Source organism: Nelusetta ayraudi, unplaced genomic scaffold (genome assembly GCF_046127955.1).
Source record: "Nelusetta ayraudi isolate G7.1 ecotype Tasmania unplaced genomic scaffold, CSIRO-AGI_Nayr_v1 ptg000135l, whole genome shotgun sequence".
In the NCBI taxonomy this organism is placed as follows: Eukaryota; Metazoa; Chordata; class Actinopteri; order Tetraodontiformes; family Monacanthidae; genus Nelusetta; species Nelusetta ayraudi.
Genome location: NW_027466185.1, coordinates 7414947 through 7436037, shown reverse-complemented (window position 1 = coordinate 7436037; position 21091 = coordinate 7414947). Strand labels below are relative to the sequence as shown.

The 21091-nt window shown below is 47.4% G+C and overlaps 1 protein-coding gene across 1 annotated transcript; it reads right to left on the bottom strand.

The window, feature by feature from the left end:
- Positions 1 to 3090: 3090 nt before the first annotated feature.
- On the bottom strand, positions 3091 to 19799 carry lrrn3b (leucine rich repeat neuronal 3b). The gene is made up of 2 exons (XM_076011549.1): positions 19372 to 19799; positions 3091 to 6995 (listed from the first exon to the last, which is right to left on the bottom strand). Exon 2 carries the CDS (start codon positions 6550 to 6552, stop codon positions 4426 to 4428), a length of 2127 nt encoding a protein of 708 aa, XP_075867664.1. The 5' UTR covers positions 6553 to 6995; positions 19372 to 19799; the 3' UTR covers positions 3091 to 4425.
- Positions 19800 to 21091: the final 1292 nt, after the last annotated feature.

The window sequence follows — 21091 nt, the reverse complement described above, 5'->3', positions numbered from 1 at the left end:
AAGGCTCCCGCGAGCGAGCGAGTGAGCGGTGGCATAAATACCGAGTGCCCAGCAGCGGGATTGTAAATGCATGTTGACATTTCACTTTTCACTGGAAAAACGGTTGCCTGTAGCTACGGTGGCCGACTTACCACAGAAGTTTGCAACTTTAATATGCAGATCGTTTTAATATACGAAAGTGCCTGCGGCAGCTGGAGCTTTGTTTGCTCTGTTTTGTTTTTTTTTTGCAGCTTTTGCAGTGATGGAGGATGTTTTTATCTTATCTCAGGCAGAGGGGAAATTAAATATTTGATTGCAGCTTTGAAATGTGGGGGGAAGGGAGGAGAGGGGAAAACAATGTGAATAAATCCGACTTCTGCCTGAATAGGACTTTTTATGAATTCCTAGACGCGTCAAGTTAAATAGGAATTATTTAAATGGCGCATTGCCTCTCGCTCCAGAAGCAAGTCAGTGTGGAGTAAAGCCATATGCACGGTTGTTGTAATAGCAGGTCTAAATCAAACGAATGGGGGCCATAAAAGCCAAACACAATCCAAAATTTACCTTCCTCGTCATAATTTTTTTAAATGCCGACTTTACGCAAGGGAAATTACCAGCCAGGCAATTCTTAACAAGTGACTTGTTCAAGGTATCCCATATTAAAATCTGTTCGCACCTGTTGAGGAGATTCCTACCCCGCCTCAGTTGTCCAAAGTCTATCTGCTGTTAACGGCATACTTTGCCCTCTGTTTGCAACCTTCCTGCCAAAGCTGACACTTTGTTACGCTGACACATTTGGAAAGGGTGAGAGAAAGAGAGGCAGTTGTAGTTCTACAGAGAGCAGAACAAACCCCTTGGGAATGTTGTCAGCGACCTTGGAGAGGTATCAGACACCTTTGTGACACCACAACAAACTGTGGGACCTGGTAGAACAGATACACACTCTGTATGAGATTGTATTGGCAGGAGAAACTTTAGCAAAGCAAATTTTTGGCTTAAAAGTCGAAGTAATACCCGTGCAGAAACTCCTGCTGAAATGGGCGGACAATGATCCTCCTAAAAATTAAAATGAATATGTAGTACAATCTTTAAACCTCCGTAGACTGAGCACCCTTTAATATCTGCCTCAGACCAGATGGTGGGTTTTTTCTCTCCTCCTTTTTTTCTTAAATAGAACAAGGTTGGTTTAAATATTTGAAGATTCAGCGAGAAACATAATTTCTCCCCCTCCGCTGCGGATTAAATGGTGACAGCTCGCTGGTCCTTTTCATGTTGGAATTAAGTTTAATGCAGAGAGGGAGGGAGGGAGATAGTTCTCTTCTAATACTGGCTGCTATAAATGAACAAAATTCAGAAAGGGGAGGGGGGGGGGGGGACTGTAGTATAGTCGTCATTCCCACTCGGAGAACCTTCCGTCCTTCGTCTTTGAGGGTGAGGCAAAGTGGAGGGAACAGACTGTGGAAGTAAGTGAGACTGAGGCAGACGGAGGGAGAGATGAGTTTTTCCACGCAACGTTCAGCTGATTCACTCAAGTATGTAATCAAATCAGGAGTTGTGAGAAAAAAAAAGCTGAACAACGGGCCTAATATCCATGAGCTGCTTCAAACGGTAAAGGAGTATCGATTCAGTTCTGAGCTCATGCAGTGGTTCTTCTTTTGCCAGAATAACAGGTTTCTCAACACCTCGTTTGTTTACAGTTCGAATGACACATTTGCAATGGGTTCACGCTAACTAGCAGCTGGAGCATTCACAGCGCCAACCAACAGTACTGTTGATCGCATTCACGTTCCTTGCCCAATGAAGTAGTGATAGATCTGAGGGTGGGAAGCAACCACTCCAACCTCCTCCGGGAAACCACAGAAGACCTGGATGATGAAGCAACAATGAGTTTTAAAGAAACGCTTGTGCTGGCAAGATTAGTGCAGATGCTGCAGCAGTGGCAGTTTTGTTGGGAAAATAATGTAAAAGCAATGCTGGAACCTTTTCACGTCTGCAAGATATGCTTTCCCTTTTTTCCAAAGTGGTCTTAGTTCAACTAGCTGACAAATCCACATTACCATAATTGATATTATCTCCTCCCAAATTTTGTTTCCTCCACATTTTTCTTAGAATTTCTCCTCCCAGCACTTCCAAAAACTGCACGGACCTGAGCATCACCTGAGGAGCGCACCGCGTCATATTTTAACTCCCTGTGTCTGTGATAGATAGCACACCTCTAAAAGCCTCTGTCCATGGTGCTGAAGGCGGGCCTGATGTACGAGCAGCAGGCCTTGTTTGATAAATCCAACATGTCACTCGGCCCCTGACAGCCATTCATCACGCCGAGCTCTCTCATTTTAAATGTTCTGTGTGCCAGATAATTCGCTAAGACAAATAAAATGCCAGTCCCAAAGCTTTAGCGCCTCCTCCCCCCCGCCATGCACCGACTCTCCGGTACAGCGCTTTATCTCTCCGGAGCCCCTGTCTGAGAGTGAGCAGTAGTAGATGTAGCTGCACCAAGACTGTGTGTGGACCAAGTGAAGGACGAACTTGTTCTTAATGAGGCGGCTAATGAGGTTTGTTCTTTTGTTGCTTTTTTTTTTTCCTCAGGGGATCGGGACAACCGTAGAACAATTTAGCTGACGGCTTGCTGTTTTTTTTTTTCTCTCCTCTTTGGTTTAGGTCCATTTTGTACTTGGTCATTAAATGTCCAAATTTTCAGATCCTTTTTTACAATAGACATCAAGGGAACTTCCCTGAATAATTAATTATCCAGAAAGCTTTCTAGATATTGAGAAAACAGCAAACTCTAACCCTCCGTTTACAGTTTTTCGAGCATCTTACTAAAACTTACTGGTAGTTCAACTGTTAGCATGTTTGGAAGGGGATAATGACAAAGTGACCTTGTGTTTAATGCAACCTCCTGGCTGGAGATGTTTCCACTAACTCTGGAGAGCTAGCATTACCCTTTGTAATGTCATTACTCTGGGGGAGTTCATTGACAGACTGGAGGGACAAATTATTGTCGGAAAATGGTAGAAATGGACCAGTAGTAGAATTTAATTGGTGGAAATTAAAAAAGACCATTACGGCAAACATGAAGCGAAAGCAAAGCAGAAAAGCAGGCAAGTGTTTGTGTATGAAACAATGACATTTATTTTTTTTTCCTTAGCACTTTTCTTAATTAGTCGATTGTGCCCATAGATCACATATAGTACAGTTATTATAAAAATGGCTTTTTAACTTTACACTCAAAGCAACAACGAAATGTCTCCTTAAAATATGAATGCTAAAAATACTGAGAAAGTATTTCCACTAAAAGTACCGGAGGATAGCGTGTGGTTGCGCAATGATGATGATGAAATGGCCGCGTTTTGCTGTGTCGGACGTGTTTTTTTTTTTTCTTTTCTTTTTTTTATAATTTTGTTTTTCTTCGGTCTACCTCTCCTGCTCACCTTATATAGTTCTTGTTGTAGGCACTTACCAGGGGCATGACAGGCCGCGTCGTGAGGAGATACCACATCAATCACCTCAGCTTTAATCAACCTGCCACATATTTGTTTTAGTCCAACGACTTTCGGTTCCCAGTCACTGTCGCGATGGGCGCCACACAGCACAAACAGCCATTTGGCAAATGGCCTCTCTAGTCGCTCATTTTGCCGCTGAATTTCATTAAGCTTAATGTGACATTGTAATCAAAACTTGTCTCCTCCTCGCCTTAATTTAAAACCCATTTAAGCTGTTCAGATACAGAGGATTTGTCATTACATCAACATAATAGAATATATAACAATATTTCCATGAAAAATCAAGAATCCATTTTTAAATAGAAAAGGGGAGGGGGGTCGGGGCGCCGCCGGGTGGAGGGGTATATCTCATCAAAAGATTTTACACCATAGTCACTGTTTTTGTCTACTCTACTAAAACCGCCCTTCCCAATATAGACATGTGTTATTACTGTTTTGCTAACTCGTCTATGGAGGTTTTACAAAGCACAGACGGTATTGCTTGGGACCACACGGAACAGTTCCACAACTCTGAACACATTTAACAGTCAATTACAAGAGAGTTGACCACCACCGCTGTTGTCGTCCTCTTCCCTCTTGCCTTGCGTTCCCGTTTTGAATGGTCGTTGAGATATATCTTTTTGCAGTTAAAGGCCCGTCCCGATTCCTGGTTGTTAGCTTGGATTGATGTCGAAAAACGGATACAAAGCCACCACTTCAGCTAGGACTCAAGCTGGGAGACAATTGTACGGTAGTCTAGTATAAACCGTTTTTTTATTTTATGTTTTTTTTTCTTCAAATCCTAGTCCAGTAATAGTTTTGCCAGTGTCTCTGAACCAGGGGGGGTGCAGGCAATGGGTTTTTGCTTTGTGAAACAGTACTACAGATCCATTCAACCCCTGCCGATGGCCTTGTCCTTTTTGAAAGAGTTGGTGTGTGGAGCTCCACAAAGCTGCGCTTCTTAAAAGGCATTGTCAGATACATTTATGACTGTGGCTTTCACTTCCACTCCGCTCGGCAGTCCCTTCCCCGAAAGCCACAGCTTTGTAAAGAAGGGAGATTGCACAACGGTTGCTTCCGCCGGTGTCAGTGGGGCTTTGGATTCGCATTTTCTTATATCCCCATAAAGGTGATGGTTCCTCAGAGACACATAAATAAGTAGGCATGCCACTGAAATCACAGCCAAGAGCACACCAAAGACGGTGATTACTGCCGCGTCCCATTTTTCCGTGTCCTTGGCTGCCAGCTCTAATCCCTTTGTGGTGACATTGACGCACTTGGTGTCGCGGCTGTACTGGATGCTGCGAACATCCACACACACTTTGTAGCGTGTGGCGGGGCTGAGATGGCTGATGTTGTAGACCTGAACGTCAGAGGGGACCCGGGTGGTAAATGCTGTGGAGGGATGGCTCGCACCTGACTCGGTGAACCATTTAATATTGGGAGCCAGGGTGCCAGGGCCGGCTTTCCACGAAAGCAGGATGAAATTTGCCCCCACTGATTTTACCTTGACAGTTAGAGAGTCGTTTGCCAGTTGGGGAAAGTATCCATTTACCTCTACTGAAACAGATTTCAGATCTGCGCCGACCAGGTTGTGGGCAACGCATGTGTAAAGACCCGCCTCGTGCTCCGTAACGTCATAGATGTCAAAAGTTCCCTCTGGGTGCATGTAGAACTTGTCAGACACTGTATTAGGCAGGACCCTGGTACCTGACGGGGTGATCCAATAGATTTCCGGCTCTGGCTCGGCAAAGGCCCGACAGTGGAGCGACACTGAGCTCCCGTTCTTTACTTTAATATGCCCGGGCATGCTTTCGGGAGAAATGAGTGGCAGACAAATCTCCATCATCTCCCTGAAGTGGACCTGGCGGACGTGCTGGCCCTCATACTCCGGGGGCTCCACGCAGTACAGCGAATCGGGCTCCATGAAGCGTATATTGGTCTTGTTCATGTTCATCCAGCGGACAACGCAGTCGCAGCGGATGGGGTTGCTGTGCATGCTGACCTCTCTCAGATTGGGGAGTGACTCCACAGTGATCCTGTGGAGAGCGCTGAGAGCGTTGCCGTTAAGCATCAGGGTTTCCAGACGCGGTAGTTTGTAGAAGGCATTCGGATGGATATAGGAGAGCTTGGGGTTGTTGGTGGCTTCTATTTTGGTCAGCTCTGGGAGGTTATTGAGGGCAAAGCTGTCGATGGAAACCAAATCTGGCATGCTATTAATTCCCAGCTCTTTTAGGTGGAGCATATCCACAAAGTCCCCTCTCTGTATCCTTGTGATTGGGTTTTTATTAAGATCCAAAAACTTCAGATTTTTTGCATTTCTCAGGGCGGAGTGAGGCACCTCGGGGAAGGTGTTATCATAAAAAGAGATGCTCTCCAAGCAATCGAGACCGGCCAGTGCGTCGTCAGGAAGTTGGGACAGGTTCATTCTGGTGAGAACAAGGCTGCGGAGGTTGCTGAGAGGTCTGAAGTTCATGTCTTCGATGGAAACTACAGGGTTTTCGCCAATCATGAGGATCTCCAGGTTGGGCATTGGCTCAAACCACTCTCGCTTTATAACCTTCAGCTTGTTGGAATTGAGATGGAGCCTCACAAGATTGCCGAGCCCCTGGAAAGCTGCCGGGGAAATGGAGGAGATTAGGTTATGATTCATGTAGAGCTCCTGAAGGTTTGCGACCTCAGCAAGACACTGTTCGGGCAAGTCCCTTATCCAGTTTTCCTCCATGTGCAGGGACAGCAGTTGAGGAAGATTCCCCAGGTGGACGTCGCCGATAGAGGATAAGTTGTTTTGCGATAAATCAATCTCTGTGATGTTGGTCAGGTAATCCAAGGGCCGGTCAACCTTTGCGACGTTGTTCGTCTGCAGCAACAGTACTTGGGTGCCTGCCGGTAATTTTTCCGGCAGGCTAAAAAGTCCCAAGTCATTACAGTCAACCGTGTGGGCCTCCATGTACACTGAGCTGGGCGAAAACCACGGTCTAATCTCGCACACACACAGCTTGGGGCAATCAGGCCTCTCCTCTGTAGCCACAACAAAAGTGGCCATGGCCAAGCCGAGAAAAAGATCCACAAATGACACGTCCTTCATATTGGACCGATTCCCTCCAGTTAGAAATTGGTCCTTGTAGATTAAGTGGTCTGAGTTGTTAACTTCACAGATAATGAATCATTTGCCGCAGCTGCAGAGGGGACTGACTCACCGCCCCTCCCACCACCGCTGCGACCAGCTGCAACAGGGCCTCTAAGGGTTTTTTTTTCCCCTCTTTTTTTTTTGTCTTGCTGTGTAGTCGCCCTTGGATGTAATGACCAATCACTCAGCGCTGCTCACTTGTGTCAGGGTTTGGGCCGAGGTTACAGTCCAGCAGGCGGGAAAAGAGTGAGGAGGGAAGTAAAGGGGGAAAAAAGGAACTGGCTGGTTTATATCATACATTAACTATTTTAACCGCATCTGTAGGTATCCACAAGGTATCCGGCCGTGTCCACTGACGGTCATAGCTAGCTTCCAGAGTCCTCAGCCCAGTCCATTCCCACCTGTGTAGAAAGAACAAACACAACAGAAGAAAAAACTGTGAGAACAAAGTTAAATGGCCTGGTTTTTGTGTGTCATATTAAAGAAGGGTTTCGCTCATATCGAGATTTCTTGAACACGCAACGATGCATGCTGACATTTAAACAAGGCGCGCAGAGAAGCCGCGGATTTACATCTACTTGACGTTCAAGACTTCGCTCTGGACTTGCGAGATGTGACCCGATATTCAATCCCAGCTCGAGCAGTATGGTCCTTTTTATTGGTTAAAGAGAAGGCTTTATTACGAATCTTAAATGGCACACATCCTCGGGCTTAAGTATTAGCCATCAGGCTTAGCCGCTTAAAGACAGCGGAATATGTCAGTCACTATGGCAACAGCCGAATGGCAGCACAAACTGGAGTCTCACAGAGAGGCACGAAAAAAAAAACATGGAAGGGTTTCACACAGAGTCCGTTTGCTCGAGTAGGCAGCGGCCGTACGAATACAAAACACTCAATTTATATAATACAATGTGTATTGTGATGCTGTTTGAATGGTTATCGATACTTCAACAACCTGTTTTTGTATAAAATGCAACATATGAAACATGTATTATGGATTGTGTATTAATCACACAAGTTTGAATTTTAGACAAAATCTTTTTTTCTTCTTTTTTAATATTGCATTACTACATTTCTAATTACCGCAGTGGGAAACGAACAGAGCCTGGTGAAGCGCTGGAAATATTCATGCCTTAACTTTGAGACGCGCTGCCATAATTGTTGCGCATTAAGATGTAATTAATGTAATTCTCAGCCGAGAGTTGATGTTGAGGGCGTGAAGCTCGCGTCTGAACCCTTTTGTGAAGACGTTAGGGGCTCAAATTATCGTTCTGACAATTGCTTTCAGAACGCGAATGCAGAAAGACGAGTCGTAAATTTAGTGCGTTATGAAATAAATATGCGTGTGTCTGCGTGTGTGGATGGGTTGTATTGGGGGTAGATGGGGGGGTTGGTTTTCTCTTTGCACCATCCCTCTATGAATAAAACAAGAGATAAGAGCTGCACTGAATATTTTATTGTCGTCGTCCAGTTACCGACTTCTAATGGTGAACAAAGGTGGAAAAGCAAATATAAATTTAGCGTTTATCATCACAATTCCAGTAACAACTACGGCAAAGTGGCAAGTGGGACTTTTTTCAGTGCAGTTTACAATAAATATGGACGCCTCCTCCTCAATGCATATCTTTTTTCTTTTTCCTTTTTTGATCTTGTGTCACTTCCACAGTCACACGCTATTTCCGTTCTCATTGTCCGCCGTCGTCTGCTGAAACTTCAGACTTGATGTGGCTGAAGTGTAACATGCAATTTGTCAGCGTTGCCTCTCACCGAACAGATGGGTATGATGGCACTTGTGATATTCCGGGCCCTATAAGAGAGCTCAGCACATCACGGTGGGGGAAAGGAGGAGGAAAAAAAAAAGTTGAGAGACGGGGGATGAAATGGAAAGAATCAAGGGAAGGAGTGTGACAGCGGGGACAGAAAAGCGAGAACAGTCCGGGGAAGGGTGGGGGAGAGGGGCCGGATTCATTTCTTCTCTGGCTATTTCCACCTCAGTGGCCACGGGCGAGGCGCGGGTGAATCAAAAATAAATTAAAGTAAAACAAAGCTTCAGAAACACATTTTTTGAACAAAGTTACAAAGACGAAGTTTTATTCCGCAAGCCGATTCCGGTCCTGTTGGGTGAGGCAGCTGTGAAGCTGCAATGTGCTACGCTTATTTGCTTTACCGATGATGTCAACAGTGTCGCCGCAGAGTTGTCAGGGGCCACTGCATCCATTTTGTGCTTATTGTGTCCACTATCTACAACGCAGTGTGTTGGACAGTCGCTGCCCTGATTTTACGAGACTATCCTGATCAGTAAAACAAACGGACAGCCACCTTGAATAATGATGCTTCCAGCAACCACAACAACAACAAAAAATCCTTCTATCTTTGTGTCATGTCTATTTATTAGTAAACTAATTTAACTTTTTTTTAAAAATAATTTTGTCCTTTTTTGCGCTCACGTTGCACTAAACTTTGTTGTACTTATGCTAGGGTATGTCCACGCTAAAGATTCTGAAATTCCCTTGTTAAGAAATTCATTGAATAGTTATTCAACACTTTCAAAGCCCTTTATAAACAACTAACTACAACCCAGGAGTAGTATTTAGGATTTTTCTTTATTAAATCATCTTTTTTTTTTTTCTATGGTGTGCCTCGAAAGTCACGATTTATTTTCAATTTTGACTTCCCCTTCCAAATTAAGAAATTTTAATCAACAACAGATTAAATTACTAACTACCTCGCTAAAACCCCACAACTGTACTTGGAACTGATTAACTACCACTTGCCTGTTGCCTCCGCAGCCTGCCAAAGGGGCCTTAAGGCGTGTGTGTGAAAATAATACATAGGCCGTTTATCGACTCCCGAGGAACCAGTCCAATAAATTGCCTCATGTGAAGCCGATGGAGTCAATATCGGTTCCAGCTTAAGACCTTTAATTTGAAAGTAAACAGGACAGGATGCTGCAGACATCTGCGGCTCAACGCTGCCTGGACTCCGCCCAGGGCAGACAAACAAGCGCAGGACACCTGAGTCAGACAAAGCCTGACAAAGGTTAAAATGAGAGTGTGAAGTAGAAGGTTTTTTTTTTGCAGCTGTATTGATGTTTTTGTGTCCATTGTCCATTGGGAACCTGACAGTTTATTTGGAGCTTGACAGAAGCATTAGTTAGTGCCGAAGAAAAAAAAAAAAAAAAAATGAAAAGGCTTTGGCCCAGTTATGTAAATGAAGTTCATGTTTTGATCAATTCAACTCTCAAAAAACATTGAAAGGAAGGCAAAGAAACACAGCGGTGTAAACAGTGCTGCGCTGCTGCCCTGCCACATCAGCACCATTGGGAATCAGGAATTTAAGTGGGCTCGGAACCAGACAGCTGTTCTTCTACGTTACGAAGTCACGAGGATCTGCCTCCTCCTAAGGTAAACATGTTTACTCGGCTTGTATTGCAACGGAGACAGCGCGGTTCCTCTGTGCGGTTTGATTTCAGGCAGTGGTAGCGCTCGTCTTGTACGGTGACCCTCCTCACTAGTGCGTTACTGCCGCACCTCCAGGCGCAGCGCCCAAAATAACGCCACTTAGGGGAGGGTGAAAGCTGTCCGTTTTCATTCCGCGCAAATCCATTACTCGATATATTGTGTCTGGAATAACAATTTGAGCGCAAAGCTCCAGCCTCGACCGGGACAGCATCCCGAATGTAGACAGAGATTTACATTTTATTACCGCTCCTGGGTCATTTTCATTTTCTTTGCTGCTGTTTGTATTTGACTCCTGAAGCATGGACAGATATAATGTTGGGCACCTTTCACTGTCACACAAATGAAAAAAAGGAAAATGGCAAAAGTAGCTAAAATGTTGGCGTTTTGCAGTGCATTCAAGAGCTAACAAGAGTCCAGGTCCTCATCTGGGAGGCTTCTGCTGATATTTTAGCCAGTATGTAGCATCGGTGTCACTGTTTAGCGTCTTCAGTGGTATCGGGACTGGGCACACTTGACGCTTATGGGAAACCTATCTATTTATAATTGTAGACACACCGTAAATCAGTCTGTGTGTACACACATACACTCTTTGGTGTTCCTAATTAAGTCCCCTATTAAAGTTCTAGCTCAATGGCCAAGCTGCGCAACAAAAAACTGTTTGCGCCGGACACAATCAAAATGCGTTGTAGCGGTCGGCCCAAAAAAATTGAAAGCCCTCACGGCAACCGAGCCTCTGGTGGGGAATGCCGAGCGCACTGGCCGAATTACATTTTGTTATTGTGTTAAAGTACTGTACCAAGGCACATCATCCAAAGTGAAACCATCTTAATCATCCACGGGCAGTTAAACAGGTAAATTGGAAGCGTTTCGCTTGGTTCCGTGGAGCCTGATGAGGAGTAGGTGGAGGAGGAGGAGGAGTCTTTATTCTTCGGGGGAGGTGACTGCTTTGACTGTGGAGTCCACACACACACCACTTGTTCTATTAGTAATGGGTGCAGTCAAGCTACCAGTTTGCTGCAGCTCCCGCCTCACAAACACACACACACACACACACACGCGCGCATGGTCACACACCTACTGCTACAATGCGGTGCTAATTTCCCATCCAATCCGCCGCTCACTTGCCGGTAATTGATGTGGAAGCGGGCGGAGGCGGGGAACAACGGAGGAGGCGTTGGGGACGGAATGACTCGCCGGGGGAGAAACCTGTCGAAGGATCAGCGGCGCCGTATTAACCTCTGCTGACCGTGAGAGCGCCGCCACAGCCCGGAGCGCCGGGCCTCGATGAAACGCGCTCGCCGAGTGGAGGAATTAGTCGTAATTCTTGCGGAAAATTTGGACGGGTGGAGGCGGAGGGGCGAAGTCGGGGTTTGGTTTGGGGGACGAGCAAAATGTTGCGACGCGGTCGGCATTAGGCTGGAAACAAAGAGAAATGGGGTTAATACAGCTTAGGGCAAATGGAATTCAAAGACAGATGCTAGCAATCTGTGCTTCGGAAAAGCCTTTTGGAAATCTTGAGTGGGGAGATCCTCCCCCACGCCAGCGGCTTGTAATTCGACCCGGAGGCCTCGGAATAGGATCTACTGTATTCTAATGTCTAACTGCACCAGCGCATCAAGCCCCAGCTTTGACATTTGCCCGCGGAGCCGACGGGAGTCTTTCTTTCTTTCCTTTTTTTTTAATAGGTCAGGCTAAGGTGTTCACTCACGGAGCTAACATGACTTCCCATGTGTCAGAGGAATGAGGCAGGGGGGGTCTCCTAAGCAGCCCCATTACAGCAGCAGGCTGACAGTTTGGCCCTCGGGCTTTCCTCCACTCCGGCCAGTGTTAATCCTGGCGCTGAGCGTTACAACCAAACAGGCCCCAACTCTGCTTTGTTTCTGCGCCAAACACCACTGACGGCTCTTCCTGTTGCCAGTGGGTTGTGTCTTTGTGGCTGTCAAATCAGGTATGAAAAAAAAGGAACATTGTCATATCCAGTGTTCTTCTGCGTTATTGTTTTTTCTTTGACATTCTATAAAACTTTCCCCCAATTCTGTGTTAATTCTGCAACTTGATTCAGCACATGTGCACAGGCACTGTTGGCTCTGCATTTCTGAACTAGTCTGGAGTTTTTTGTTAGTTTTGTTTTTTTAGTCACTTCCATGTGTCTGACTCGTCCACGATGACAAGAGTCCAGAAATTGCAGGCTCCTATCGAAGAACCGCTGCTGATGTCGCCAGAAAAATCTCACATTTTCCTCCTTCTGTCTCCACTTCATTCCCCGTCGCTAATGTAAACTAATGACCACTTCTTTAAGCTGCTGCATGTCTCCAAGTGTTGAGAAGCCACTGAAATAAAAAAGTGGCACCGTATACCAAAACAAAAACCTACCTTGCTGCAAACCTAAGGAATGTCTGCCAAGGTTGTAGCCTTTATTATTGTTGCTGAGAGGGAACATGCGAGGGGTGAAAGAAACTTTAATATTTAATTTAGTAAATAATAGAAAAACCTGCGCGTGCAATCAATATATCCCGACAGGTGCTGGATCAAAGGCTGATGGCTGGTTTGTTACTGGCGTTCCTTCTTTAGGATGACGGCGTCGCTGCGTTCGCTGTTATGAACTGGTATGTCTGGGGTCCTTGTTAGTCAGATCTAACCCCTAATTAGTGTGACATCTGATATCAGACAGACAAGACTGGACTCTCTCCTCATTAAAAGGCAAGACGTCCGCAGCCTGTTGCTGTGGTTGCCATTTTCAAAATATACATTATTTTAACTTAATTGGGCCTTGAGGGTTTTCGCTTGAGAGAAAAACAGATTAATGGAATAGGCTGCAATGTAACCCAATATGATGTAAACGGGCCACGTATTGGTCTCATTAATTACCTGACCAACCAATCAGACAATCTTTGATTGCACCCTTCCAGTATAATTTGCAGTATGACCATTACCAAGAACCAAGTTACCCAAGTTCCCAGGCCATGCCAATATATACTGTATTTTTTAATGGACTGGCTGAAGATAATTTTATCTTGTGCAGGAAAGCTGCCACTTTCCTCTGGATTTTTCTCAAACTTGGACGGTTCTATGTTCAGCCAAGCCTCATCAAGGTGAAAAGCTTTTCCATTTGGATTTTGGCAGCACCTCCTGCTTCACATTCCCACTGGGGTCACCTCCATTATGCTAACACTGGGTCTGGTCCTGGACAGTAATGGCACAAATACAGTTTGATTAGAGACCAGTGAGATATGACCACTGTGAATTAATGAGTGTGCACAGTAGGGGCAGAAAGCTTTTGGTCTTTGCCGGCTCGGCAGCACTAATTCAAGCGAGCCTGACTTGAGTGGAGCGGGCAGCCAAAACTGTGCGGCCACAACTATTTGTTTTCCGCTGTTTGCCGAAATGAGTTATAAATCCTCCCTCCCTCTTAGCTTCCGCGGGGGCTCGGAACGCTTCCTAAGATGATTGCTTTGTTGCAGGTCGGGCGCTCTGCGATTCTCCTGTTCGGCATGGGTCACCCCTGCAGTTTATACGGAATAAAATCAGATCAAGTGAGACGCAGGTCCTGTGAAGGTCGGGGGACAGGGGGAAAGGGAGGGAATGTGGTGCAGAACACCTGAGAGGTCCGGCCGTGTTATGAGTCTGGATGTTGGTTTGGCGTGCATTGGCCCACAGGGAGATGATTAGGGAGGCCTGCACGGTTTAAGTAATAACAAGACTGTATCTGATGGGGGGACGCTACCCTCGCCGCGGTAAAACCGAGTGGAAGACATAAAGGTCAGACGTAAGTGGAAAGTAGGGCGCGACTGAATTGCCATCTCTTTCAAGACTGTAGACCGTACATCGTAGGAAAGGCTCGGTGGGAATTCGGATCCGAGGGTAATAAGCCTTGCAGGGATTCTTCCTTCCCGCCACGGATGATTCTGGCTCTTCCCTCATTGTCTCGTTTGCTTCATCTTTTTTAATGAACCCCGTTCTCTCCACATCGACCTCCTGAATACCTTTACAACCAGCATTACTCCCTATCTTTCACCACTCGCATCACGGTCAATGCAGGCATCGGCTGAGCGGGAATGAAGGTGCTTAATGTGGTTTTCCAGGCACAGTCAGGTTCCACTCTCTATTTCTCCACCTCTGGTGATGTTAGTCTAATTGCTGCTTCAATACTTGTCACAGCTGCCAAATCGGCGTAGCATCCGAATACCCCCACCCACCCACCCACCCAGCGCCTCTCCCTTGTGCCGATCCCGGTGAGGCTCTCTTTTGCGGCATCCTGCTTTGCTTCCTGTTTACCTTATGAAGCTCGGCTGTGATGCCTTCCAGCGGTGCCAAAGTCGGTCAAACTGTGCTGCACATCAATCACGCTGACGTCGAGCTTGACACAAACAATGATCCCCACTCAAACTTGGGTTAGGTTTGACTCTCTGCTCTAGGGTTGGGCAACACTGTCGTTATTCACAGAACCGGCTCTAAATACAAGGTCAAACTAGTGCCTTGTAAATTAGAGGAATGCAGCAAAGTAGGGGTGCTTAGTAAATCACCACAACAGAGGACATTATAGAAGGCACTGGGTTTTATTTAGGGCTGCAAACACCCCTGACGGTGTAGGATTGTGTTTCCATTTTCACAAGCAGCCATGGAAACTTGTCCAGGGTGTCACCCTGCCTTCGCCATATGACAGCCGGGAGATCCTCCAGCAGACCCCGTGACCCTGAGTCCAGTATTAAGCGGGTATTGAAAATGGATGGATGGATGGATGGAAAATTTGTCATCAACATGTGCAATACACATATTATTAAGAACTGCATGGTCGGCTCACTCACTACCGCCTACGTTAACAGCAACTAAAAGCAAAATGGTTTTATGAGAGCATAATCTAACACATTGTTGAATTTATCACAAGTCGTATCCAGCCATCCAATCATCTATTTTCTACCGTTGCTTCTCCAGCAAAGCTGGGGTGCTGGACTGTATCGCAGCTGCCTATGGGCGAAGGCAGGGGTCCCACCCTGGCCAAGTCGCCAGTTCCTCGCAGGGACAACGTAGAAAGACTAACAACCACTTGCACTCATGGCCAATTTCACCCTTTCAGCCTGGAGAGGGGCCACGCAAGGCACAGGGAGAACATGCGGAATCCACACAGAAAGGCCTCAGGCAGCCAATTGGGCCCCAAAATAGTCATTTTAGGAATGCCTGGACGGTGCCAAAACTGCCAATCAGTCGTTTCTTTCTAGTATTACTGCTCACAGCCTTGGCCAACAAAAAGAGCGACGCTGAGGGAGGGAGGCGGGACGCGTTATTTGGTAGCAACAAAGGCGGCCCAGTGGTGGTCTTGCAGCGCGGCCAAGATGCAAACAATCTCCCTCCAGACAGACATACAGGAGAAGTCCCCATGTGGGCGGCTGCCTCCAAAAGGCTTTATTGTCCCTCCTCCTGCCCTTCACCCCATTGATTTACTATTATGCTTTCTCTAAGGTAAAGGGAGAGTCCATTAAAGGGAGCCTGCTATTCAGCATGTATGCATAATGAAACCCCTGCTAACACGTTGTTGTTGTGTACAAGTGTGGGAGCGCCGGGGAAAGCCAACTGCGACTCAGACCAAGCAAAATGTCAATGCAAAATCGATGTTCCAAATTAATCGGAGGACCCCGGTTGCACGATGTTATGGCCCCTTCGTGGACAAGGCCTGCCCTTGGGCCAAGCGAGGGTCGACACCCACGCTGCCCTATTGATGTTTTCGCTGTACGCCCACCTGCGCTCGTGCATGCAAGTGGGCCTGGACGCAGGCGCGCACGTGAAAACCTGCGTCTGCGGGCAGTGCAACTTAGGCGCCGCCCGCAGAAGGAGCAAACACAGCCGGGCTAGGCGGCTCTCATTCGCATACCGCATGCATAAGTATGCAGTGCGCGCAGCTGGAGAGAGCACAGCCAGGTCCCCTTGTCTAATTCGCGTTGTGCTGCATCTATTAAAATAAAGCCAAGGTATCCGCTTCCAGGCTGGCGCTGATAAGGTCAAAAGGCTGCAGCGAGAATTCCGACGCTCATTTCTTCCAAACCCGCGACGTAATCGCAATCACTCTTTGACCAAAAAAAAAAAAAAAAGAAAAGGAAAAAAAAATCTGCATAATGTTTCATGTATCGCTGCGAGCCAAAATAAGAAAGGGGAGGTGTGATGTGGGGGCGGGGGGTGGCGGGGTACAGGACCCAGTAGCATATCCCTCAAAGTCAGAGGCAAATTGAATCTGCAGGTGCAAATGTGTCATGTGCGCTGCCTCTGAGATGCGCCGCTATCTAACTTTATATGAATAATATATGGCCGGTCAAGGGGCCACAAGCCTGCAGGGAATAAGCTCCTACGGCAGACGGAATCAATCATTATATGCCACTGAAATGCATTTATCTCCCGCTTGGACCTCGTTATTATGATTTCATGGGGTTTGATATGGGCTTTCTCTCCTTTCTCGCTCTCTTTCTCTTTGCTTTCTTTTTAATTCTCCCTCCGCAACTCATCCGCAGCATGGAACGGATGAAAGACACGGCGCTCTTTCAAAAGGTTGAAGGCCAACAGAGGCCCGCCCCCCTCCACCTCTCCTTGAGTTTGTGCATTTTCTGCTTTCTTCATCTTCTCATGTGTGCGTGCGTGCGTGCGCGCATTGCATCCGCGCGCCTCGGCTGCACCTTGCTCTCGGGACACGAGAGCCTGAGAGCTTTTCATTAGCGCGCCGATGGGCCTATACGTATCAATCAGGACGCGGAACAGATGGACAGCACAGCAGCGGCCCTCAGATGTCCTCCTCCTCCTCCTCCGTCTCCTGTTTAAAGGCGCAATGTGGGCATATGTCCCTATCATATCGCATCTCTGATGCAAACGAGATGACTAGCGCGCTAATTAGCACCCTGTTTGCTTTGTTTCCTCTCTTTCGTGTTAGCAGCACCCTGATATCAATCCATTGGACGTTGGTACTTGTTATTATTCTTATCTTTTGTTTGCCGTGAAGCTGTGTGAGTCCGGCCCCTGCCCGACACGTCCTGGCCAACCCGCTAAATACCAGATATGCAAATGCAACCGTAAATGTCACCGGCTCACAAAGTAGAGCGCCGCATCCTGTTCCGACCTTTGATACGTATAGCAGGACCGGCAAATGTCATGGCGGCCGCCGCTGCCGTCACATCACGTTCTGATCTCGGCTTCTGTTTCCTATCTTCTGCCCCCCCCCAAACCCCGATCCGATAAGTTTGCACTCGCGCAGACTTCGACACGAGACTCCGGGGTCCCTCTTCGCCCTCCGTTCTCCCGCTTGTTCCCTTTTCTTTCAAGGCGTGTTTGTTTGGGAACACGGCGCCACGAGACGAGGAGGCCCCCGTCGCTTGGCTGCACAGGCTGAGACCCTCCCCCCGCGGCCCCTCTCGTGAATAACGTTTACATGCATTACGCTCGGAAGCCTCCGCATGTCCCGATTCCTCCTCGCCGGTATTTATAGGGAGTAATTCGATTCTGGAACGGCGCTGACAGTAATAACGCAGCCTTGCTGAACTTCCTCCTTCCTGAAGCCGACACGTCATCTCACCTTGCGGGGAGCTAGACGCTGCCCTCTGCCTAAAGGGAAATTAATACCCCGACACCCACTGCCTATCATGCTCTCCCCTTCCCTCACCCCCGCTCCACCACCGCCTCCCCCCTTCAACCTCCAGCTTTTTCCCAGTTTCACACGCGGATCAATAGGCAATTCGCAAAGCCACTCGCTTTAAGCGTATGACTTAGTGCGGACATGTAATATCGATTTGTTTTGAACAAATGTGACCAAATTAATAAAGCAGCCCATTACTACTTTGCTTTACTGTTTTTTTCACCCTCCCTGCAAGTAGAGGGCAGCTGCATAGAAGCTAAATAGAATACAGACATGTTTGTATTTTTTTTAAGCCTAAAAGACTTGAAAGTCAAGGCTCCAGCAACACCAACGTTAAAACCTTTTGTAAATATGAGTGCGTGTACACGCAGAAGGCCCAGCGGCAACACATCCAGCGCCACAACAACCTGGGACAAGGTAGCAGGTAGCAGGTCGCAGGTAGCAGGTTGGAAGTCACCAGTGGGGGCGGCGGGGAGGGGGATCTTTCCAGGGCCACAGCGGCTCCCTGCGTGGCACCCCAGCGCGTTGTTCACGGCTAGCGGCAGTAGCAGCAGCAGCAGCTGCTGCTGCTGGGGGGGTGAGTCATTCGCACCGCGGAGGGCCAAAATCTATCACATCCAATCGGTGGGAGCAAGCGGCGAAACGCATTCTGCATTGGTGGGAGTCGGGGGGGGATCAACAGCAGACACACCGCGCTACCACCACCACCGCCACCACCACGTCTGTCTTCACGGGCAATTATCAGTTTATCTGCCGGCGAGGCATCGGCTGGGTGACACAGATTTTGGGGACAAGGGGAGGTGGAGGGGGTGAGGGGAGGGAGGGACGCTTGGATGCAGTCGAAGGACTAGCGGCGGGTCTCTTTCCAGCAGGCTTCTTCCTGGGTGTGTGGGTGTGCGCACACCAGCAGGTCGACGGAGGATGTGGCGCGCGTGGATGAGGAGGGTTAGAAAGCCAGAAATCACTCTTTTTTTCCTCCTACTGAACACGGCTGCTGCTGGTGCTGGTGATCCTTAAAGATCGAGGCCGGGAAATGCATGTGGCATCTTTGGGTTGCTGCGATTTTTATATATATTTTTTTGCAACAGGAAGGTTTAGAGGAGAAACGGGGGAAGAGGAAGGAAGCGGTTGGCCACCATTCTGTGTATTTCTTCGAGAAGGGTCTAGTGTGGGTGCGCGTGCGCTAAGCAGGACCTGGGACACGAAACTGTCAATCGGTCAATGCGCACGCACGCACACAATCACACACAGCCCTCGGATGAGGTGGAACGTTCATCACTATTATGATTATTATTATTTTGCCGTGCCTGCTGCCACTCCAGCAACAAATACCTCGGAGGCGCGCGCACCACCACCACCACCACCCGCAATAGTTGCGCAAAAAGCGACGTCAAAAGTGCGGGGGTTCGAGGGGGACCGCGAGCGGTTCCGCAATACGTGCCGTGCCCCCCGTCGCCGCAAGAAAAAAAAAAAAAAAAAAAAAAACTACGCAAGTGTGAAGGGTGCGCTGGGTGATCTTTGTGTCCTGGAAAGAATCGCAGAAATCGGGCGTTTCACATCAACTTGGAAGGAGGTGGCGGCGGCGGTGGCGAAGGATAAGGACGTTGCAGACGCAACTGTGCGATTTGCATCTCATCGCCAGAAAATAAAGAAATAAAAGAATGTATATGTGTATACAAATTGCAGGAGAAATCGCGATAAACTTACCGGATTTAACCATCGTAGCCCTCGAAGCAGAAGCCAGCGACGTCTATATTCCCATCAAGTGCGCCGTTTCCAGTGACGAGCGAGCCGCGGCGCGCAAGAGCCCAAAAGGGGGGCGAATGCCAGCCAACAATGTGTGGTCTCTCTTATTTTTGTTAACGCAGTTGACGACGAATCAGTTCTAGGAGTCTCTTCCCAGGCAGAACGAACGGCTTTTAAGATGGAGCGGGTTTACAAAAGAGAAAAAAGGCAGCAAAACGAAGCTCAGTCCGAAAGCAGGAGAAAGGAGGGAAAAGCCAGATGGAGATTCATGCGTTCCCGGTGCCCTTCCCTCTTCGTCTTCACCGCGGCGGCTCAGGGCGCATCTCTGCCGCTCGATCAAGTGTCAGGCGGACCACATAGACGCTGCTGCTGCTGCTGCCGACGCCGCCGTCTCCTCCTCCTCCTCAGCAGTCATTAATATCAGAGCGGAGCGCAGACTCTCCGGAGGACAGCCAATGGTGTCGGAGAGAGCGGCCGATGCGCCCGCAGCATCCCGGCGCCGGTTGGCTGAGGGCGCCCGTCACTCATCGGGGGAAGGAGGCGGGGGGAGCTCCCGTCCCGTCTCTTCTCCAGTTTGGAGGTGATGCACGCTGCAAAAAATGTCACATTAAAAAAAGGACCGGCGTCATTAAAAAAAAAAAAAAAAAAACTAAAATAAAATGCATTTTTTTTTTTTTTTTTTTGTCTGTTTTTCAAACATCTGCAATTAACCAGCAGGTGAAATTAATACTCCTTTTCTTTGTGTTTTAAGTCACGGTGTGTGCAAAACACAGTTTCGTATTTTAGCCGCTTGTGATGTCACAAAGGGCACTGACGCAAGAAGGGAGGGGAAATAGTGAGTGATTTGACTGCGGAAACTGCAGAACAGCTCTGAAAGAATACTATAGTACTATTAGTAGGAAGTATTTGTAGTATTATTTTAGTATTAATATTATTATTCTTTTATTTTTTTGCAGCATGCTGTAAACAGAACAGAAAAGGCTACAAATATATTTTGGGGAGGATGTATTGTGTTTTTCCTAGATCATTTATCCTGCATGGCTGCTCCACTGGGTCCAGGATAAAACATCTGAATATGAGTAAACATTAGGATTAATCTGTGCTGTAGAGTAGATTCCCCCCACGCCCACCCCCCGCCATGTATTGTTTTATTGCACTCAGTGTGTGTGTGTGTGTGTGTGTGTGTGTGTGTGTGCACCGTGCAGATGTGTCCCTGTAGGTCCAGTTCACAGCACGCTGTGTTGACATCCAGTGCACAGGGTTGTGTTTGGCTTTGCCAGACTCCACAAACACTGTTGGGCCTCAAAGTGCATCATATGAAAGCAGGCAGGCTTATTGATCGGTGTGCTCTCAGGTCAGGACTGTGGGAGGAAAAAACACCATGACCGGCTCATCACAAAAAAAAAAAAAAAAAAAAAAAAAAACGTTTAGGGGTGGCCTTTAGCCAAATGGCTGAGGATCAGCTGGGGGACACAAAGTATTCAGATCCTTTGGAGTAAGTTAGATGAAGAAATCATAAAAGAGTGCTCTTGTTTGGGAAGCCAAACTTCGCTCATCCAGCAATGCTATTGCAACTAGTCCCTGAAGAGTCACAATTGCAATTTAGGTGCTTTGAAATTCAGTTTAAATACGGAACATACTGAATTTGGGAGGCAGTGGCAGACATTTTTAATTTCTTTAC